This window comes from Agrilus planipennis, unplaced genomic scaffold (assembly GCF_000699045.2).
Source record: "Agrilus planipennis isolate EAB-ADULT unplaced genomic scaffold, Apla_2.0 scaffold229, whole genome shotgun sequence".
Lineage (NCBI taxonomy): Eukaryota > Metazoa > Arthropoda > Insecta > Coleoptera > Buprestidae > Agrilus > Agrilus planipennis.
This window is the reverse complement of record NW_020438917.1, coordinates 116,697-141,151: the sequence shown is the minus strand read 5'-3', so window position 1 is coordinate 141,151 and position 24,455 is coordinate 116,697. Positions and strand designations below refer to the sequence as shown.

At 34.1% G+C, this 24,455-nt stretch overlaps 2 protein-coding genes across 5 annotated transcripts in view; both read left to right on the top strand.

Annotated features, from left to right (window-relative positions):
* Window positions 1-1,072: 1,072 nt before the first annotated feature.
* Window positions 1,073-23,151, top strand: LOC108741106 (mothers against decapentaplegic homolog 4). The gene is made up of 3 exons (XM_018475749.1): window positions 1,073-1,282; window positions 12,899-12,954; window positions 20,846-23,151. Exon 3 carries the CDS (start codon window positions 21,111-21,113, stop codon window positions 22,947-22,949), a length of 1,839 nt encoding a protein of 612 aa, XP_018331251.1. The 5' UTR covers window positions 1,073-1,282; window positions 12,899-12,954; window positions 20,846-21,110; the 3' UTR covers window positions 22,950-23,151.
* LOC108741104 (fasciclin-2) overlaps window positions 14,226-24,455 on the top strand; it is a 109,168-nt gene continuing 98,938 nt past the window's right edge. For 3 of the 4 annotated variants that reach the window (XM_018475747.2, XM_018475746.2, XM_018475745.2), the window contains exon 1: window positions 14,226-14,492. In XM_018475747.2, coding sequence (XP_018331249.1) covers window positions 14,447-14,492 — 46 coding nt within the window. In that variant the 5' untranslated portion in view covers window positions 14,226-14,446. The remainder of the gene's footprint in view (window positions 14,493-24,455) is intronic. The other variant, XM_018475748.2, reaches the window with a different exon arrangement.

The window sequence follows — 24,455 nt, the reverse complement described above, 5'->3', positions numbered from 1 at the left end:
CAAACATTTTTTTTGGTGATGTTTTGATCATTTTAATCCAAAACAACTGTGTGATAATGTTTTTGTACGAGGTCATTTTTTCTTTATTATAAAACAAAAATAACAAATTAAGATACTAAATAACAAGACCTTTTAAAACGAATGAAAAGCCTTTTTGGTCCTGTCGGGGATCAAAAATGGAATTTGTTGTTATATGTATTTTCCTAATTAATTTTAAACACGATTAACTTCTCGAAACTGCAAGCAGTTATGATTTTTCGATAACATCGTTTAGTTTATCTTGTCAATTCATCCAATAGGCAGCCATATAGCCAAAATCCGAAATCTAGCCTATTAATTTGTGAGGTACAAATTTGTCTACGTTAGGTAATTTAGGGTAACTGGTGGTGATATTAGTACACACACATCTGAAACTGTAATTGCTTTACATACAAGGACAGTGTCAGTGCTGTGAAATGCCCCCAGTTTAATGCAATTTAGTGCTTAGGTGACCAAATGTGAAAATGATTATCAAGTCTATTAACCACAGCTAACAGGTGTAATTGTGTAATCTGTAAATTGATCATAATTTGATTAGATCTTATTGATGGACACTAGTTCTTTAATCTAAAATATTAAGAATTATTAAACTTTAAATGAAAATGTAGAGCAATTAGTTAAAAAAAGATATACAAATGAAATATCCTTGGGGAAAAATGGTCCTTTATCTTATTTTGTTGTTTATAGACTACTGATATTTAAGTTAATAGAAAAATATAAACTGCACACGTAATGCTTCTTCATGGAACTTCATTTTTCCTATTTAATTAATGAAGGCAGCTAAAATGTTGATATTATATCATTTTGTTGTTAATAAACACCCTGTATATAATCAAATATGCACCTACATGTTCGTTCGTTTAATTTTGAAACTTTTTAAGTCATTCGCAGCAAACTAACTTTATTTTCAACTGATTCAAAATTTTAGAGAAACTTACAATCAGTTAAAAATGTTATTTTGAATCAAATGTCTCTTCAAAATTGAATTTTCCAAAAAGCTTTAGCTTGCAGAAGGAACATTATCCTTGGCAACAGTGCACGAAGCTTGAACGCTGTCCAGTCTGAATCAGCTGTTACAGTCTGCAATAATTCTAGGTTATTAACACTTGTTTATAAATTTATTCCTTGCAAGTTACATTCAAAACAAAGAAAAGTAAGAAAGGAAGACTGTGACAAGAATAAATGTGCAAATTCAGCTCACAAACAATTACATAATAGACATCATCTTCATAAATGCACTGAGGTATGTACTCATCAGAAAGATATTATAAAAATGTAGTGTAGGATTCTAGTTAGGATTTTGTACATTAATATATTTAGGTAGCCCTATAATTGTAAATAAAATTTCAGATTTGTTTTCCAAATCATCCGTTTTTAGTAAAATTTGACCTCACCTAACCTCAAAATTTTTAACCTTCATAAACAAAAGCTTAATTTATTTAAATAGATTTATAAAACAATTGCAGTGTTAAATTATTGTCCCAACCGTCTCTTTATAGTCATTCAGTAATTCTTCATAATTCTGCATAAGAGTTGAACAGTTTAAGTAAATCATTGATGTCAGCAAAGACAGCAAAAGGTAGCAACTATTTTGGTAATTCTTTTATTTATTTGCAATCACTTTTGAATGTTAATACTTATTAATTAAATGCAACAAGATTTTGAACCTGGTTGTGTTTTTTGTGGGAGTGATTTTGTATATTAACTAATGATACTCATTAGGGGAGCTTTGCATTGTTTTGCAACTTGCAAAAGCACAAAGAATAAACATTTCGGTGGAGATTTCGGACAAATAGAGTTGGTATAATATTATTTCAGTCAGTAGTTCTTTTCTTTAATCTTTTTATTTAAACTTCATTCAGGCAAATGTTTGTTTAGGTGGAGAAAAGCCCATGATGAGTTCTTTCCTCTATAAATACAATTAAAGTGCTTTAAGATGTAGCAATTGTGATGCAATGTTTCCAAATCGCAAAATAATATTTTATTGTGCGTCATTGGATTGCAACTCCAAAAATAGTACTTAGTAGATACTGCCTAATATATGTCTATTAAATTTTATTTTAAACCCGAGAATTAGTACTATCGTTTGCCAATACTTTACATATACCATTTCATTAATGTATTTATATAAAACTAAACTTTTTTAAAATTTTTTTTTTGAGAAATTTTGTTTTCTAACTAATAGCTACATTAGTGTGATTGCATAGTTTTTATTCTTGTTTGTCGTTTAAATTTAATTTTTATAATTGGTATGGAAGATTAATTAATTTAACTTTATTAAGTGCATTTGTAACATGATCGATTTACTTATAAAAAGTTTAAGTATTAAAAAAAGGCGTTGCAATTTCGAAAAGCTCACTTATCGTTTGTAATTATAGCTTTGCATTAAGTTTAACTTCTCGAAGAACCTTCTTAAGCCGATCGTGTTTCTTAGGGTAACTGACACCGTTCAGATTATGTGTAATTAGCTGTGTTATGTCTAAATGTCACGTTTGATATTTGTTTTCGTTTCTGGAAGTTTACGATTATATTTAGGTACCGAACTGGACCAACGCTTTACGGCTTTTTCCTGTTTAATAAAACTTAAAACTCATTAACGTTTCCTAAGGCGTTTAAGAACAATTCTGTATGAAAGAAATATTTTATCAACTAACAACTTTCTTTGTTCTGAAAATTAAAATTCAAACTCACGACAAGTAATTTAGGGGATTTTTTAGTAGACTATACTCTGTAGTCAAAGCGAAGTTATAATTTTTTGAAAAAAACACTTAAGGATAAATCACCTTTCTGAACAACTAGTTAGTTAACAATAGAAGAGAGGAAGTCGAGGAAATTTTTAATGAAATAACTATACATAAGGTACGCAATTTCATTTTACCAGAAACTTATTTGGTACTTTTAAAAAGATGAGCAATAGTTTTGAAATGACGCAAAAGTTTGATCAGTTTTGATTATTTACTTTTGGAGGATTTGTCGTAGTGATAGTTATGTCGATTAATTATTATCAAGTTTTATTAATTATACAAAATAATCAAAAAATCATTAATTTAATAATTCGTTGGTAAGTATAACGTTAGGTGGCGCCATATAGTCCCTTTGGGAATTAAATATATTGGTTCGCATATACTTTCATTAATATACAATTTGAAAACTTAATATTTCTAAATCTTTGTCTTTATTGTTAACCTGATACTTTGTTTAACTTTTTTGCAAGTTGAATAAAGACATAATTGCAAAATAATATACGACGTGTCTCATAATTGCGTATGTATAGGAGCAGTTATTAAACATTCTCTTTACAGTAAATATTTTAGTTTTTTAACCCTTTTGTACCACAATGTATACAGGATGTTTCTGAAATAAGTACCAAGCTTTGGAGGGTGTTAACTAATGCTATATGGAATCGCATGATACATAAAAAAGCGCGATTAAGGGACAAAAACATTTGCAAGAAAACCAGACGAAGTTGCAATCCTAAGCCGGTCCTTTGCGTGAATTGGGAACGTATAGAAAAATTGCTATAACAATTAAGCAACTACTTGCAAAATGTAAACAATGACTGTTGTTGAACTACTAATAAAGTAAATGACAACAGCTTACTATTACGCTACTACACATAATAATCTTTAGAAACCCATTGCGATAATAATTAATTAAATAATTACTTTGTTCATCGCTGACAGTATGCAGTACTATCTGAAGTACAACTCGACATGGTATTAAGAACAGAAAATGCAAAAGAAATATGTACTCGTACAACATGAATGCTGCAGCTGCTGCGACGTCGTATTTCCCTGCCAGGGCCGGACTGTACTTACAAATACGATTTTCTCGAAAACGGCACACTTTCGGATCGCCAAACGTTTACTCAATTTTGTTATTTTGTAGTGTCCTACGACCTCCTACAAGCTTGCTACTTATTTTAGAAACATCGGGTATTAATTATGGTCACACGATTGTCCGAAACACTTGTCCGCATGTGCCGGTACATCGCTGTGGTATAGAGGTACGAAACATTATTTTGTTTTTATAAACTGCATTATTATGTTTATTTTCTGCTCTACTATTTGCGGTAATGCATATTTATTTGCGAGTCGTGTAACGACAACTTGCGCCGCTAAAAATTTATTTGCCGGGGTCATAACATCGCATAAATGCAAAATAGCGGAATGATATTGGGGAGGCGGAATTCACATATTCAGTTTCATGGAGAGGTTTATTAAAATTTAATGCCCCCGCTGTTCCCGCTTTGCTCTCTTGTTCACATACATTAACTTTCGGTCGTAGACAAAATGGCGAGAAACTTAAGGACGCCTCGCAATTTGTGAAATGACATACTGGAATATACCACACAAATAATGCCGTTCTTAAAGCGGTTGCTTTACGCAAACGACAATCGGGGTGAATGGGGGATTGTTTTTCTTTTTTATTTTTTTAATTTGCATAAAAAACAATGTATCTACAGGTACATATATTCCTACAATTCTTTAGTATGATCGGAAAAAAAAATCAGAGGGTAAAGTACCTAATATTTATTGCTTTAGCATATTGAAATTTTGAAAAATTCTAATTTTAAAACTAAATAAACCAAGTAAGGAAATAAGAATTTTGAGGCAAAGATTGAAAAAAAGCACGCGGAAATGAGTTCTACTGGAGGGATAAAAATTATTTCGGATAAAACCTTTACCCCAAAAGGCAAAACGTTGTTGTTGGTTTCAAAATCAACTGTTTTTTTTGTCCTTATCTCTGATTTTGTACATTACTCGAATGATATTATGTTTGCAAAGATTTGAATAGTTAATTAAGGCTTTGTGCAAATGAGAATAGTGGTTGTACCTCATATCGGATTCGAAATGTATTTTGAGGAAACATTCAATGCAAACTACATAAATTAAGTGGTTAAAGTTTGGACACCTCTAAGTGCCCGATGTTATTAGTAGATTTGCAATTTCGGAATAATTCCGGGCAAAATTATCTTTGGCAATTACAATGCGAATTAGGAAATTCTTGTTGCAAATGACTTGCGGTATTTGATTTATTTTTATTAAGGATTTAAATAATAAACGTCAGTATCAAATCATATAATCAGGATGCGAAGTTTTGTTAATATATTTAAAGAAAACGTAAAGGTGTCCAACTGAATTTTCATTGTTTACGGTGAACTGATAATAAATTTTATACTGATTAATAGTTAAAATGCTTTTATTGGCAATGGTACAAATCTCGACTTGGTCATTCCCTAAAATTTCGTCCGTCTCATTTTGCATCGTTTTTTGCACGATTCTAATTAAAATTTTTTGACGCATGAAAAGTTAAGGTAATTGTTGTAAAATTCTCTCACAAAATTCTCCCTTGTTTGGTGAGACCACAGCCTTATTTCGTTTTTATGGAAATTTTCCCCGTCCCGTAAATGTGGCTAATTAATTTAAACAAACGACCTGTAACCTTTGACCTGCATATATTAAAACGTCCGTCTATACTTGCACCCTATCTTGATGTCTATATGCATTATTAATTATTATATTATATTTTAATTGCTATAGGCTTTCATAGGTAGAGTTAATATAATTCCATCCAAAACTTTTACAAAAATATTATGGTCTAAGTTGGTTGATAATTCTACCAGACGTTTCGTCATTAACTGTGCATGACATCTTCGTTGGTTTGCTGTCGGAGTATTCTATTCAACAGCAAGCCTCCGAAGATGTCATGTACAGTTGATGACGAAACGTCTGGTAGAATTTTCAACCAACGTAGACTATATATCATATTTTGTAAAGTGTAATAAAATGGGTCGTAGCGAGATGGAACATAAACTCTATCCCGAGATAAAAATGTTCAGTCCCTCAGAGTCTCTGAAAGCAAGACTCGAGTCTCCATCTCTCATCGAGTCTCTCTGGTGTCGCTGAGAGAGACTGTCTAAAAAGACTGTTTAGCGTCTCTGAACGAGAGACTCGAATCTCTAAATTGACAATTTTATCGTTCGAGTCTCTCATACAGAGACTATGAGAGATCCATAAAAATACCTAGGCAATAACTGAGAGACTGTGAAAGACTATGAGAGACGCTGAAAGACTCTGAGAGACTGGTGAGAGACTGAAAAGTTTTGTGTAGGGATGTTATACATTGAAATTATACATTTTAATTCGTTACAATTTTAAACTTTTTGCTGTGGTTAGTTTTTGATGATTGGCTCTTGCACGAAATGTGCTTATCCATCAACCCGAGGATCCCCGTATGATCCGAATTGAAATTATTGGAAATAATAATCTCGTTTGCTGGTTTCAATTTGTTTAATCATTAGCAGATTCAAATTTTTATGGTTATTACATGAACAATTAATGCTTTTGATCGAACATTTCGATACAAACAATAGTTACATATATGCAGTATAAACTTGTATGTATTGAAACACATGTTACATTATTTCCAGCCGCTGATCTGCAAAACGAAATAAAGGCCAGGTTCGCACAAATTGGATAATTTGATTAGTTTAATTCTTCTTTTGAAATTCTGCCTCGTATAACGGACCACCGAATGCAACCCTGTTACGTACACCCTTTCGTTACCTTTTTTTTTTAAATATTATTTAGTATTCAAATTACACTTCGCAAAGGGTGTCAAGTTATTTTCTATGTGTTTGTTAATTAACAACATTACATATGTAAATAATGAGTTCGGTCTGTTTTCAAAATATAATTGTTCTTACTTTTATTAATTCTAAGTAGTTAGAAAAAGTAATTTAAATACCTACATAGATTGCGTACTTCTAGCACCTTCAAAGAACCCTATTTGAATTTTTAAAAAGCACTTTAAACATAAAAGAATAGTTAGAGACGTAATAGAAGCAGAAACAGAAGTTAAGAGGGGTATTAATGTATATAATAAAGTGTAGTAATTGAAACAAACAATTTTTTTTCCAAAAAACAGGACCTTTTCACACACCACCTGTTACAAGTATGAATAATTCTTTGCTATTGTATTAGATTCTTACGTGAAATTTTTTTGTAACATTGTCTCTTTGTTTGGTCAGGTGAAATTAAATTCTCGTGTTTCCGTAATACTCCTTTCAAAGAAGCATTCTAGTTTACGTAAAGCTTGAATGGGGATGACTATCCAAGATCGATTTTCTGGCCCACTTAAACGACTTTGACCGTTATTTTACTTTAAAATACGTTTACGGATATTCACCTTATCTTATCTAAAACCGCTTCCATTCTTTGTGTTATCGAAAAATAAAAAAAGAGGCACCTAAACGTTTTCTTCGAAATACTAACAGCAAAAAATGAATATCTAAATGCATAGTTGCTATATATCACAAAAAAAAAATACATTTTTCTTTCGTACTACACTAATAGCTTTTTGGTTTTCTGTTGGGTGGGATTCAGAATTGGTAGGGCGTCTTCTCAGACATGAAGGACCATTTATCAAAAATAAATTAGATGTAATCAAAAGGACAGATACAGACGTAAATCAGACTTAAATTACTGAAAAATTCAACATTATATGATGATTAAAATGCAATTTTTATTTAGAAATTACTGATACGTTTTAAAAAATAAGCTACTGATCCATGCAGTCCTGAAAAGCAACAAAGTGTTCCTGATTTTCACAAGTTTTTCACCACGACTAGTAAAATTAAAATGTCCTTTATGATCAAAATAAAATTTTTATTTATAAAACAATTGCCTACAATCAGATAGGACGAAATGTTCGGGATACAGTTTCGTAGATATATTTTAACGACAGAATTCGTGGAACATTATCATTGGTTTTGCGTTAAAGTTGAAAATTTGAAGTTATTCTTCGGGGGCCCAACTGTGTTCGGTGCTTTGAAACTTACTCAGCCAGTAAATACGAAACAATGAAATAAAGCTTGGAGTGCTTTATCTTTTGGCCAATAAATAGCGCGCCAGGCGTTCGCTGGAACGTCCCGGAGCCATTCCCGTTTATCACATTTTCCGTCGACATTTGGGCGGGAAGACTATATATGCGAACTTAACTTACCCCGGTACGTACCTTACAGCTTACACGTATGTTATACGTATGTACGACAATAAGAAGGATCTACTGTACGTATATATACATACAGCTAGCGCCACTTTAAATGTATGCTATGCCTGAAGACGTTAAGGTCTTTGAACCAACATTGTGTGTCCTACACTACAATACTACGATGTAAACAGGCGAAAATGTTGCGGTTGTTTCGTTACAACCAACGGACAGACAAAAAAACTGTTCAACGTTCAACTGCTAAGCCAAAGATGTCAGAAACGAAAAGAAATTTCTCACGATATACTTACTGCCTGGTAATGTATGTGTGTTTAAAATGTTTGTACTTACGCGAAATTAGTAAATAAACACTCTCGGAACTTACAATTACCTAATGCACCCGTTTATTTGGCATATTTTGAATTCTGTTAAAGTGTTTACATTTACATATAACGGTTTATAATATATAGACATTGTTGATCATCATCATCATAAGGTCGTAAGTGCTAGACTGGTTGGACACGCACCTCCACTCTTTCCTTACCTAAAACTAGAACACCCTGCATCCTTAATCATTTGTGAACAGTAATCTAATCTAGTCAAACCATGCTCCAGATATTCAACTGTAAGTCTTTTTAGAATTTCTACAATAACCGTTCGTAAGCATGTTTGTTAAAGGCGATTCCACCCTGCGTTATCCTGTTTTATATCTCTGTTGCTCCTTTTGGGTTATCTGACATCCTCGATACCGAAAATCAGCCACTTCTAATTATTCGTCTCCTATCTTTATATTCACTCTTTCATACAATACACTGCTCCATTTTATTTAAGGCTCTCTGTAACTCATTGCTAGATCCTGATACTGCCATATTATCAGTAAATCTAAGAATAATCGTTTACCCCTGTATATCTATCCCTAAAGTTGTCCTGTTTTTAATGATTTTTATCACGTCTTCGATGTATAAATGAAGAAGTAGCGGTGACAGTGGGAATCCTTGTTTGATTCCCTTCCTAAAATTTACTTCTCTACGTTGCTGCTTAAGCTTACTCGTCTATCTCTGTATCTCATCCCTAAATTTTTAATTAAGAAATTGTTGACATATGTTACTGGCCCGTGTGATCATGGTCGTGAAAAACAAAAAAATTTTCCTAATTTTCCAAGTTTTCCTGGATGAGTCTAAATTAAAATACCTACGGAGATTTACTTTAACCAAAAGAAAATGTAGCCTTTATTACTTACTGGTGAACCTCTTTATTAGTCGAAGAATATCTAGAATCGGTTCCTCGATTTAGGATGGTGTAATTTCATGTTTTCCGTAAAATTGGTAGGACTTTCGCAATTAATTATTATGGAGTGGGTTGAATCTTGCGTTTTCGTGAAATTATTAAATAACTTTTATTACTTTTGCTTTTTGTTTCTGCCTCTTATCATTGGGAAGGTTGACTTGATTAAATTTAGGAGAATATAAAAAAATGTGATAGTCACTTCTTGTAAAATGGGGAAATTTTTCCGAAATTGAACATAATATAATAATGATGGGGCATGCGAAGTAACTACGGTTGTTCCGTATTGTGACAGATTACTACACATCGAAAATGACGAATGAAAGGTAAACTTCCTTAACATTCTTTTACTTCTGAAATATTTTCATCACTTCAACAAAGTTTTCAGCTTCAATAAATAATGTTTAACTGAAAAAGTTCTAAGAAATTCATTAGTGCTCGGAGATTAATCTTTGATTAACTCATCCTCGAAGTTCTTGAAAGTTTCGATTTTTCTAAATTTCTATTTGATCTCTTAAATAATGCCCTTTCATAAAGATAAAATAGTGAGTGAGCAGTACCTTTTTTATCGTCATCTAATAATTGTGTATTTTTTATGTGCGTATGACTATTATATTGATTAAATTACTTAATTGGGAAATTATTAAAAGTTGGCTGATTTTTTACAATATAAATGCTGGATGATCGTGGTCTATGCATCAGTATGCGTTTAATAATGTTAAAATGACAACACTTTTATCGTTTATGCTGTCAATTTATCCCATATTTCTCTTATTTTGTATTAACAAAAAACACTGGGGAGCTGTTTGTCATTTGGTTTTTGTTGTGCAATGCATGAGTGCTACCAATATGTAACCTTATCTACGTACCATTGGGACGTCAGAGATAAATAAAATCGATGTAAATTGAATCTATTGTCATAAAATTTGAACTCTTTCGAATTGGCTATTTTTTTTTATTATTATATCGAGGCTCGTATTCTAAAAGTTTAATGAAATTATTAGTTTCCAACAGTTTCTCTTACTGAATAATTCGCAGCTTTAACATAAGGAAACAGATTAATAATTAAAAAACTAACTCAATCTCGATGTCATTTACCGGATTTTCATTAACCATAATCTACCTACCAATTGATTTTTAGTTATTTTAAATTGGAAACTGTAAAATCCTGTAATTTTCTATTATACATACATGAGAGAACATGGTAAATAAAAGTAGTATGCATGTATTCATATGTAGGTAAAATTGGTATCAGCTCCTTCTTACCTATGCATTTTTTGATATAAAACTAAAAAGCAAAACGAGTCTTTGGAAGATGCTTCAAAGGTTTTCGGTCTCTCTGCAAAATATGCAGTTCTTTGATTCCTTTTCCACGTCATGATAGGGTGGTATGTGCATTGTAGCGGACTTTTATCGTGCTATTTTTCTATATGAATCTTTCATCTTGACTGTCTTTTGTCGAATAAGATGGAACAGCATGTAAAGGTAAGATTTGGTGAATGCGATATTTATTTCTATTTACTAAATTTCAAAAAAAATCAAAAATCTTAAAGAATCGTACACAGAAGGGTTGAAAAATGGTCAGAAGAACTATTAGGGGAAGACCTATTTGGATTTAGAAGAAATGTAGGAACGCGGGGGGCATTTTAGTTTTACGGGTAATAATAGGTGGAAAGAACACTGCTATGCAAGGGAAAAATAATAGGGAAGGATTGAATATAAAGGTAGGGGACGAAAAATTGTAAGAAATGGTTGATTTTCTGTATCTAAGAAGTCAGATAACTCAAGATAGAAGGAGCAATAATGATATAAAACAGAGGATAGCGCAGGGTTGGTCAGTCAGTCACTTCTGTGCTCACATATGGTTAATTAAGACTGTTAAAAAGTATGTCTGGAGCAGGGCTGGAAAAGAAAAGGTTAAAAGCGTTCGAAATGTAGTGTTACAGGCGAATGATGAGGATACCGTGGATAGAGAAGGTTACAACTAAGGAAGTAGGAGAATAGAGTACCCTGTGGAAGTCGATAATAAATAGGCGAGATAGGTCGGTAGGGCACCTTTTCAATCATGAAGCGCTAGTTAGTGACAGACAGTTAGAAGCAGAAATTGGAATTAAGAGGAGTGGTGGTAGATCTAGAGTAGATTAGATTACTTTGGTTGACAAATACATTTCACATAAAAGAGGGGTTAATTAAACGACTGTTGAATTATAATTTTTCTTCACGAATAAGAGAAACTTGTTATTTGGTGAAAATGTCCTGTGTCGTCGATGTCGATTTCATCCCTTTTGCATCGGTGACGTTAATAACGATCCTACGACCTAAAATGTTCAAATTGGCAGACCGGATCGTCGAATTAGCCCCCGTGATGTTCATTGTAGTCGGTTGTTTTTGAAACCGCACGCCCCCCGGAGCCATCAAAACCGCCGCTTAATCAAGAGACACGTACCCGGGCGTTTCGCGTCTTTTTCCCCCTACGTCGCTATTAAAATTTATTTGTTTACCAAGTTAATATAATGCGTCAAAGTGGACGGGGAGCAGGCGATACGCTTCAATCTACTACGGTTGTAAGAGAAAATGAAACAATTCAGTTTAATCACTGACTGATTTCAGTTTCTGCGATTTTTAAAATCCTTAAAAGTGATGTCTTCAAAACAAAAATTTTAGTTTGACGATAAACCAGAAATTTTTCTTAATAACTTGAAATTTTCTCTAACTCGAATGTAATTGGTTGCATTTAGGGAGTTCGAGTTGGTATAATTTAGCTACATTACCAAAAAGAAAATTTTTTATCGACTGTAATAGTTGAACAAAAAAAAAATTAATAATCGATTCCCTGGAATTACCGGGAAAATCAGGCAAAAATATGCTAGACATCCTGTTAAATGATCCTAAAAATATGTCGGGCTTGAAAATTCTGAATTTGCTTGAAACTTAGAAGAGGAATAGAAAAATAAACACAAGGTGAACTATTATCATAAAGTTATAATACGATCAAATAAATAATATCAATAACAATCCATATTGCATGTTTTTATAATGTTTGAATTAAAATTAGGAATATCGATGTTTCATTTTCGTATTTTTCGCTGAAAATAGGGTACATATTTTTGAAGGGAAAGCGAAACAGCAATAATGGTTTTCCGTTAAGCATTCAGAACTTTGACGGTTAGGAATTAATTTATGTCGCACTTTCGAGCGAAATAAACTCGAACGGTGGATTTTCGAAATTGTTCTCGATGTCAGCGTCATGAAAAGAATTGACGGGAATTTGAAACGTTAATGTTATTTCAATGGAAAAGTTTTATATTACTATCAGAAAAATGTAATTAGCTACACGCTGATAATGAAATTTGCATCCAAACAATCGATAGTACGTATAACCATCCAATAATAATTGAAATCCAGATTTATTCTAACAATATAATTTTTTTATTTTTAAGTATAATACAAGTATAGATAAAAATTGACTTAATATTATATAGCAAACTACAGTTGCTTTTCTCTATCCTAAATAAACGTATTAATAGTGGTAGTGTTCAATTAAATTTTTTTTTCTGTAAAAAAATAATAAAGTTCTTTACAGGAAGCCCAGATATTAGAAGATTCAACAAGTTGGAAAATGCTGAAAGCCTTTTAACGGTAGGTGAATCATTTTTCCAGCAGATTACAGTGATAATGTCTTTAAAAAAGATCAATACAATAATTGCGTTAAAATGTTACACTGGAAATACGTAGCATTAATAAATTTTTCTCTTGATCTTTCGAGAGCTTCTTTACTTATGGAAATACCTTGTTTTGAAGATGTATTGTAAAAGAGCAAATTGCATTAGAAAAGCTTACCATATATGGTATCTATTTAATTATAATTTGCGAGATTAAAATATGTATCGTTGAAGGTAAATTTGCAAGATTTTTACAGTATGCATTGGGTCAATCTCTGTTAAAATTCATACCCTCTTAGTATGTTTGCTTAAAAAATAATATGTGTAATTACTGTTTTTTTGTAGCCAAAATCTTAAAGAAGTTTTAAATATATTGGCGAATATTTGAAGTGTTGTTAAATTTACAAAAAACTTATTACCGAAACGTATAGTTTCTAGTGGTTGTATGGCATGGCCTAGAGGTTTAGACCGTCGCGTAGTATTCGGGAGGACACAGGTTCGATTCCGGGTGTGTCTACTTGGTTTTATGGCTTCCTTGAATCGCTTAAGCAAATGCTGGGGTAGTAGTTAATATTCCACAGGTAAAAAATGTTCCATTCTCTTCTGCCTTCTCAACCACTACCACCATCCACCCATTCTAACAATTCATAAAAGAGAGCTCAAGAGGGCCTTCCGCCCTATCTTCCGGCGAAGTCCGGAGAGACTGCCTGCCCATTAGCATTAGTAACCCAAAAGTTTGTGAAATAGGAAGATGATATAGAATGTGTTTCGATATTATTTTGTAACTTGTAAAATGTCAGTTTAGATTCCCTAAACTTTTATTATGCGGTTATTCGGCATCAGCATAGGGGAAAACTTTTCTTTTTGGTGGTATTTCGATATGCCATAAGGGTTAGTGGGAATAGAGTGCGAGGAAGGGGGGTTGCTTTATTTTATTACATCCTGGTGGTGCACATATCGATAACCCCGGTCTTGAGTTTCTTCTTCCATTTGGCGTTGTTAAGAGAAATGGAACCATTAATTCACCCTTGTTTATGGAAGCAATTTATAATATCTTGCCATCTTATCCACGAAAGCAAGTCAGTGTGAGCCGTGTGAGAGAGTAGTCGGCGTAGTCAGTCATTCCATGGGTTTGTTGTATTTCGAAATCGGTTTTCGGTTTATTATGGAGGTTCTTGTTTGGGTACTTAAACAACTGCCTTAATAGTCCGATTGCGTACGAACTCGCGCGACCTGCGGCGTCGTTTAGTTTCGAAACTTCGGAAACTCAGTCGTGGCGTCGATGTCGATGTTAAAGTAGCGGCTGCCAGTGTGAGTTGTGTGCCCAGTCTATTATCCGAACACGGAACAATTTGCGATAAACTAGTAGTTTTTTTCAGAGGTAAAATTCCAAGTTTGATGAAAGTGGCCGCAACAAAAGTTCCTTCCGTTGAAGTTGCGGCCCTTTTTGTGTATTTTTAATCGTCAACATGGATGTAGTCAAGGTTGCTGTTATTGCTATTGCAGTGCTAACAGGTGAGTGAGTATTCAGTCGTTTTATAGGTAGTACACACCTCAGGAATTATTAACGTTGTTATCTCTGCTTGCGGTTGAGCGAACCACAACGAATGCGCCTCGTAAAGTTTTCGTTAAAATGCCTTTCTTTAATTGCTGGGTATATCATTTTTTCGTAAATATTTATTAGTCAGTTGCTGATATTCCGTTTAAAAGGAATACGTTGGACCATTTATCACAGAAGTGTGTAAAATACGCTTAAAAAGTTTACTTTATAATACCTGTGTCTATCTTATTTCTTTTCTTTTTCGTGATTCATCTCCAGAATGCTCCACAATTTTCTACACACGTTCTTACGATTAGTTATTGTTGCATTCCTTCCAAAAAGTACCTGTGTTCTGGTACCACCATACCGTAATAAAACTGACAATATAAATGTAATTTATATTACAGCCGCATTTTTTAACTATAAATTTGTAAAGGACTCCCATTCGAAGGAACATTTTTAGCGTCATTATTTCAGCAATGAAATTTAGAAATAAAATATTTTATAACTAAAGATAAAATGGTTCTAATGTGACTAATATTATCATTATTTAATTCGATAAAATATATCGTTTGCGTATTATTTTATTTACACTTAATACTTACGTATGTTGCTGTTGTCTATTTTTATCAATTTAATTTAATTAAAAAGTTGACTTAATAATTTAAATATCTAATGTATGATTTAGTCTGCTTTAATAAGGTTCTTGTTTTAATCTGATTATGTTGGTACCTATTTAAAAAAAAGAATCCAGTATGGGTAAACGTGCTGTAGAATTGTACAAGGTGATTAAATTTGTTTTTGTTTGAAATACCCGATTTATTACGCTGAAACAAGTAGCGTTAGCAGTACAATATTAATTAATAGTGCCTATTAATCTTTTCTACGGGGTATTTCTTTAGGCTTGTTTTTCTTATTCAACCTTTTAATTTATTATGGTTTTGTCATTAAGATTATTTTATCGGTAGTAGTAGCTACCTATTTTACTGTATAATAATAACCTCGGTCATCTACCTGTGTAGGTCGTTACCATTTTATCGTTTTATTCATTTGTTTAGGAGAGGGTCAAATAGTTGTAGGTTTGCGGAAGTAGAAAACAATATATTTTTGACGAAAAATAATATATGCAAGGTATTTTTAAAATAAATTATTTGAGGAGGGTACCTGGTTTAATAATTTTAACAACAAAATCATTTGTGTTGTAGTTATCGTAAATTGGCTTTTAATAGCTGGTTAAGTGTTTATAATTTTTGAAATTGCTTACCTGTTCCTTGGTGAAGAATTACGGTGTAGATAAAGATATACCTACACAGGTAATTCAGCTACGAACATAAAACCAAGGAAGTATTTAGTACTTCTTAACAATTCTTCCTACGATAGGTAGGCAGGTAAATGATACCTTAGAAGATAAATTAATATTCTCGTTTTATAGTAAAACCGTTTTGTGTTTGCAGGTAGTTGTTTTACGGTATAATTTTTATATATATTTTTTATTAACTCTTATCGACAACCGACAACGTATGCAACGGAAGCATTTAATGTTCATTAATCGTTGCAAACGTGACACTAAAATCATTAGACAACGAAACATGAAAGGTAGCATAAAATATGCAATATGTGCGAACTGTTTAATGTCGATTGCGGCACCTAATTTGGAAACGGCCTTATGCCATAAAAAAAACTATACGAGATCTTCGTGGTTTGATCAAAAACTCCAAGGTGATATAGGTGTCCGTATTGGGGTGGCGTATTATAATATATTTATTGGTTTTGTAATATTAAGCAAATAAAACACTTAGTATTTTTGTCCTACCATCTTCTTTTAAAACTGACAATTGTTGTTGTTATCAAAGTGGATTCACTTGATAATGGCATAACAGCCGAAACATTTGATGCTGGCTTTTTGGCCGTGGTCCGAAGAATTTTACGTTTCCAAACGTTTCGCCGTTCTTTGCTGGCGGCATCTTCAATGGTGATTGGGCAGGTGCTCTGTCAGTTGCGCGAAACGTTTGGAAAAGTAAAAATTCCACGGACCACGGCCAAAAAGCCACACCGCATCAATATACGCCGGCCGTGAAAGCCTGAGAACTACAGCCGAAGCAATTGTCAGTTTTAAATAAAATTTGTGGGACAATAATACCGAGTGTTTTACTTTCTTAATATTAAATATGTTCGACCAAGAACCAAGACAGAAATCAATTTTGGTCTTGTAATGTTATTCATTATTTAATTTGTTTAATTGTAAGAGGAATTTTCGGTTGGCTCTATTTTTATTTTTAAACTTCTACATTCGTCCTTGTTCTAATTTTTGTTAAATAAATATGATTTGGGTATTATAAATAATAACAGAAGATTTTCTTCTACTGAAATATCTTTTCAGCCTAAAGCCAAGTAAATTATTTAATTTTCTTTTAGACACTATCGTAACTAGAACAGTGGACAGTTAAAAATAGAAAGCACAATTTCGTATACATGCTGTTGTTTTATTAATGTGTGTTTTTGATCAAGAAAAACTGGAGTTGTTTAAGATGTTTCATATGCTTTAATCTTCTACATTTCAATCCCGGTCTTTTTATTATTGTTAGATTGCTTCATTCTTCCGGGCATTAATGTCCTAGCTGAGGCTTTTCTTGTATTATTTTTTTTTCTAGCGCAGTTACAAGAGCTTGGTAAAGGTTAAAAAGTTGATTCTTCTTTGCAGTATCGAATATCTTGACCTCTTGTAGTAGAACAATGTCGTCTAATGATATAATTTGGTTAAAGAAAGGTTACGGTCAAGCTAGAACCATGATTCACTTTTCACGAGTAGAATGTAGTATGTCATTAAGGTTTTTGTTTTATAATTAATTATTCGTTAGTTGCACAGAATTTTGTTTCGTGCTCTGTCATTCTCGTAAAAGGGAAAAAGTGATTTAAGTAAATGACATACTTGTATGAATGAAAATGATGTTATAGATAAGAAGATGATATGATAAAGTCGTATGAAAAAGTAAGTGTGTAGACACTACAATCTAAACATGCTAAAATAATAAAATCATCACATACGGTTATTACAAACACATTTGTAATGATTCACCTTTACCAGAATTTCTTAGTAAGTCATTCCACAGATCCCATGAAGTTTAATTTACTTTTACTAATTTGTTTTTAATGAAATATTCAAAACTGAATGGTATTGAATTCGTTTGAGTAATCTTACAAAATCAATTAAGATAGATTTAATTTCTTTCCTTTAAGAGGGTTATAAATAATTTTATTGATATAAAATCAACACTGACATTTTTCGCCTTGAGTTAGGTAGAGCATGTTCAAAATTCTCAGAATCGAGACAGGTCAATTCTCGAAACACAAGGGTTTGTCCAGGAATTTGTATACATACAGTGGCGTAAACTTAAATCTTCGCACTGATTGAAAGTTCGCTGGACAGTGGATGAAACATACATTAATTTTTGATTAACACAAACCGAAATGTAATTATTGTAAACGGTATGTAATAGGTGAACAATAAAAAATAAGAGTAAGAACAATGTTGTTCTTAACGATTATTAAAAAGCACTACAGGGGTTCTGGATACATGAATCCAAACAATTGACAGAATATTTTCTAATACACATGTGAGTTTTATTTATTTACCTGTTCAAATAATTAAAAAGGTATGTTTCGTGGAGTACCCAGAGAACTTTCAAGTACTACGAAGATTTAAATGTACGCCACTGCTTTTATTCGAGAATTGACCTGTCTCGTTTCTGAGAATTTTACATCAACAAATGTTAAACAGGGTCTACCTACCTTGAAAAAGCTTCCTAACCAAAAACGAAAGGTAGATTGTCGGTTTAATATCAATACTGAATTTATTTTTTTCTGTGGCAGTCTTAATTATTTTTAATATCTCCAAAACACCCTAAATTGCTTGACAATTAAAATGCTATTTTCCCTTTGATTGCCCAACATACGGTTTTAAAAGACAGACTTCATTGCTATAGTGGGCGCCGACCCTCAACTGTAACTGAAAACTCACCTTTCATATCTTTACCTTCATTCAACAATATCTGTACCATTTACATGTCTCGCGGTTATTTTAGATCAATTCCAAAGGGCATTACACTTCTCGTTTATGTATTATTCTGAAATGTAAACATTGATTACGTTACTGTTATAATATACTTACAGTAATAAGTCAGTGAGCTTTTAATGTCTGCGATTTTCCTATAACATTCTTGGAGCATGCCAGAAATACTACTTACAATATTAGTTATCTTCACAACTTCGATACGTTGAACAGATTCTTTGAAATCTCCGTCAGGGGAAATGAATTAATTGTTTTAGTATAATAAGAATGCTTTCTGAGATAAAAATTTTATTGTTATTATAAATTTATTTGGAAATTATGCAAATAGCGTCACGGAAATATATGAGTTAATTATTTTTATTGCTGTTTTTAATAGCAGTGATGTAGTCCGGAAGGTTGAAGTGGGATACATGTTTGCTGTTCCTAATTGTGTATGGGAGTTTCGAAATTGTGTGTTCCCTTAATTCAGGAAATGGCGCAGTTTCTATAGAAACATACATATATTTTGCGATGCAGTTTTACTAAGGCAACAATGAAAATAAGCAACAACATCAACAACATGGTCTTTCATTAGCACTAGGTTATTAGCGCTAATTAACGTTCTTTTTTTTTGCATCATCAAAATCCGTGATTGCTATTTTTGCTGTTGGCCAATTTGGATCAAAGGCGGATATCAAACTCATTAAAGTTAAACTCGTTTTAAATACTTAATTTAATTAAGTATTGTTACTAAAATTAACTTCGCCGAAACGCAATATTGTTGACGCACACAATAAATATAACTCGAACCTAATATAAAGTTAGAGTAGATTTGAGAAGAAAAGTTTCTGTTTTACCGTATATTGTTAATCCTATCTCTAATAACTCTATCGATATCAAATTATGATACCGGGCAACGTAAGTACTTCGTTCGTTCGTATTTCTTTCGCATTTCCTATCTGTGGCTTAACAACCTCATCATCATAAGGTCATCAATCCTAAGACTGCTTCTTGGACACGCACCTCCACTCTTTGCTATCCTGAGTTAATCTTGGCATTTCCCTAAAACTAGAACAACCCACATCCTTAACTATTTGCGAACAATAATCTAATCTAGGTCTACCTCCACCCCTCTTAACTCCCATTTCTGCCTCTAATGTCTCTGACCAGATCTTCATGCCTGAGAGTCCTCTGCTTTCCTGTTCTTTCTAATACCTCTTCATTTCTAACCTTCTCTCTCGACGGTATCCTCATCCTTCGCCTTTATGACCATGCTTCAATAATCTTTTTCGAATTTCTAAATTAACCGTTCGCGAGCATAGAACCTGCTTTATATCCTTTCTATTCCTTCCGTCCTGACTTATCTGACTTCCTAGATACCTAAAATCGGTTCTCCCTACTTTTTCTTCTTTTACATGTCAGTATTTTTGTTTTTTTTTTTCATATAGTACTTTTTTGTCAATACCAGTTCCATTCTATTTAAAACTATCTTTAACAACGTACGAAAATTAATAGAAATTCGAGTTAAATAGTCAATTTGTAATGTAAAACGCACAATTGAATCTCGAATTGGATATTTTCGAATGTAGAAGTTCGACTTATAAATTCGATGTAAGTATTTTACATACTTATCGTTAAACACATTTCGTCTCATTAACGAAGACATCTTCAGGAATTCAGTATTAGCCAGAAAACTTTATAATTACGGCACTGGCCTTATTTGCGGAAAAAGCCGTAAACAAGTATGACCAACTGTCTGTGATAGTTTCATTCCACTCTGTGCTTAACGCTACATTAACAAGGAAGAAAATTTAAGGGCAAACACGGATTTTAGAGACGAGCAACACAGTGCTTTAGCGTTGCGTTGGATTGTACATGTATTTACGTGTAGCGCCACCGAATTAAACTTCATTAAACTTTTTGCTCCACGACCGGACGGAGCCGTCGGTTATATAAGGTTAATTAGCGAAATGCATCGCAAACTCCGGAAGTGATATTTATTAATTTTTCGGGAATTTATTGCGCTTCTACTCTCTGACACTTTTAATCTTTTAATGGACAAGCTACAGTAATGGCTAATATACGTATATTGTTCTGACGTATGTGATGTAATTTGGTGCGGCTGTCTCGTCCAATATTACAGTATCTACAACTAGTTGATGTTGCTCACTTATTTTTCTTATCTAAGACAAAATGACGTTATTATTGTATAAAAAAGACATTATCACTGAATTCTGCAAGACACGTAGGGTATTTTCGTGCTAAGCAATAACTTTACAGGTTCAACTTTACTGGGCTGTCAAAGAAGAAGTTACAAACAACTGGACCTTTGTCGAATCATCACAAGTGATTCATTATTTTGTATCTGAACAGTCATGAAGTAGTAAAACAGCAGCGCACTTTCTAGAACAGTTTCCGTTACATCTTTTTATTTTATTTGTCGTGGTATTACTAATGTTGAGGAGATTATTACGATCAAATCAATGCTGAGGACTGGAGTGTGCCGCGTAGTACTTTTATTTTTTTCCAATTCCGTTTCAAAACAATGGTAGGACTTTCAAATGAGTCTTATTTGTTCTCGCCATCAGCCGCTACGTCTCACCAGGACATCCACGAAATGTCAGCACTAACAACGAACGCTCCCACGTCGGCGGACGCCTGTCTCAGCATAGTGCACAGTCTCATGTGCCATCGCCAAGGGGGCGAGAGCGAGAGTTTCGCGAAAAGGGCGATCGAATCGCTTGTGAAAAAGTTGAAAGAGAAACGCGACGAGCTCGACTCGTTGATAACCGCAATCACGACTAACGGCGCGCATCCGAGTAAATGTGTCACAATTCAAAGAACTCTCGATGGCAGACTACAAGTTGCCGGCCGTAAGGGATTCCCCCACGTAATTTATGCACGTATCTGGAGATGGCCCGATTTACACAAGAACGAATTGAAACACGTCAAATGCTGCCAGTTCGCGTTCGATTTGAAATGCGATTCGGTTTGTGTCAATCCTTATCATTATGAACGCGTTGTGTCGCCAGGGATTGACCTTTCGGGTCTCACGTTGCAATCAGGCCCGTCTCGATTGGTGAAAGACGAATATTCTGCCGGAGCTCCTCCAGTCCCAGGAAACAGCATGGAAGTCGACGGTGATTTGGGGGTTTCCGTGTCGCAAACGATACAGCATCACCCGCCGCAACAAAATTTTAGCCTAGTTGCTCTTCAGCAACCCCCTCCCATGACTCCCATGCAACAGACGCCTCCCGCGGAGTCTAACATTTACACCGGCACTAACAGAGCTGCTTTGGGCGCACCGTCCACTTCGGTACCAAAATTGGAAAACGCTCCTCCGGAAGTTTGCTCTCAGACTAACTGGCTTCCTTCCAGAATGCACTTGTCAATCCGTAGCGGCTCACCCTTGTCACCCCATTTGCAAAATAACAATGCGAATAATCCAAACGCGACATCCACGAATAACGGTCAGGTAACTGGACCGCAGTCGCCTGCACAGACCTACACCGGTACTCAGGGAACATGGTCTGGGGCAAACACGTTGACATATACGCAATCGATGCAACCTCCCGATAACCGAAACCATCACACGTCCTACTGGACTCATAGCAATCAGTTAAGAAATGATGTTAATGTCACGGGTGGACTTCTATCGACCCAACCACCCCCAGAATACTGGTGTTCGGTGGCGTACTTCGAACTGGATACTCAAGTTGGAGAGACTTTCAAAGTCCCTTCTAGTTGTCCCAATGTCACTATAGACGGTTACGTGGATCCCTCGGGAGGTAACCGATTTTGTTTGGGCGCTCTGAGCAACGTGCACCGCACGGAGCAGAGCGAAAGGGCCCGATTGCATATTGGAAAGGGCGTCCAACTCGATCTCAGGGGCGAAGGTGACGTGTGGCTGCGTTGTCTCAGTGATCACTCCGTTTTCGTTCAAAGTTATTATTTGGACAGAGAGGCAGGAAGGGCTCCGGGCGATGCGGTACACAAAATATATCCCTCTGCCTACATCAAAGTGTTCGATTTGAGACAATGCCACCATCAAATGACAACTCAGGCGGCCACGGCTCAGGCAGCTTCGGCCGCCCAGGCGGCCGCAGTAGCCGGTCATATCCCCGGGCCCCATTCCGTCGGTGGTATCGCTCCTGCAATCAGTTTATCAGCCGCCACGGGCATTGGGGTTGACGATCTGAGGAGACTGTGCATCTTACGTTTGAGTTTCGTGAAGGGATGGGGACCGGATTATCCCCGGCAGTCGATTAAAGAAACTCCCTGTTGGATCGAGGTGCATCTTCACAGAGCACTGCAGCTCTTGGACGAGGTGTTGCACACGATGCCGATTGATGGACCTAGAGGACCTCTTTTAAGAGTCGAGTAAGACCCGAGTTGCGAACGGGATCTATCCCTTATTTTACATATTTTATATATCGTAGTTATAGTCGTGTACTGTTAGTTACGCTTTCTTACGACAATTGTTTTCTTTTTTTATGAAGTGCTTTGTTCTTTTATATACATTCAAGATTCATACGTATTATCAAAGTTTATGTATATTTCTGTAACATTAAATATTTTCTTTTAAATTCTTTCTATTAGTTTGACTCGAATTTCAGGGGTTTCGAAGATACGTTTCACGTAATATTTTTAAATTTCAACTACCACATTTTGGACTATTGTATTTGAATTAAATAATAATAGTAATTTAAAATAAAATTTTTCTACAGTTTTGTAGTCGACATCATATGGGTTGGTTCTCTCTTTTAACATTCTGGTACTAAACCATAAAAAGTAATAAGTTTACTTACGTCTTATTTTCTTTTAAATTTATTTTATCTTTAACAAAAAAAGCAAATGAAAAATATTGTTGTTGAATTATATTTTGCAAAACGTATAAATGGAATAGAAGGCCATAATTTTGTTAGGTTTCTTCGTCGATGGATAAGATTGAAGAAGAAAGTGGTAAGTGTGTATTGTAGTGCATGAATTTTGTGTATTGTACATAGTGCTTTCGGCGGTGGAGCATGCAGTCGCCGTGTTTGTGTGTGCGAGATGCATTTGTCCGGAAGTCTCCTCGACTATTTTGTAAGAGTATGTAATAAGTGTTACGTTAAAGCCGCCTGGCTGAAGTAAATATAGAACACTTGTTACTTCCAACAATTTCAAACCTTCGTACATAGTATAGTACGTATTTCAAATGTATGTCACATCCCAGAAATTTCGGTATTAATCTAGTCATGTTAGGGGTTTCACCTCGGAATGAAAGATAATAAGCTGTAAACTTGTATAAATCTTTTTTTTTTTGGTATTCTATATGTTGTGTTAAAAGTCTTAAAATATTCAAGATTAAAGTCACTAAAATCAATTCTTTGGTAATATCTCGCTTCCTGTGGTTTCAATGCAAGTGTAATCTATTTTAAAAATTGTAAAGCATACTATTTTCTACAAATTTTGTGTTCCAAATATTTTTTTAATAACCGTCTTTAAGATATCACGTATCATACATTGACTACAGTTGAAGATCAAATGTGATGAGGATTTACACAAACTTCAATAATTAGGACATAAATCTCACTTTTCCTCTTTTTCTTTATCATTGTCTTCCGGTCCCTGGAAAATTTCTAATTCATTGCCATCGTCATCTTCGTTTTCAAGGATATTTGTCTCTAAACCGTCAAGGATTTCGGGGTCAAATGCTCTTTCTTCGTCGAGATCGCTTTGATAAAATGAAGCATTGAAGCACGCTTGTCCATTGCACTGACTACAAGCTAAAGAATATTGCAACCTTGATTTCCTGTATCCGCAGCGTGAACCACAACCATTCTTGCACTTGCAAAATATTGTGTTCAATAGTTCTTCTGGAGATAGTGCTAATATTGTCGTTATCGGT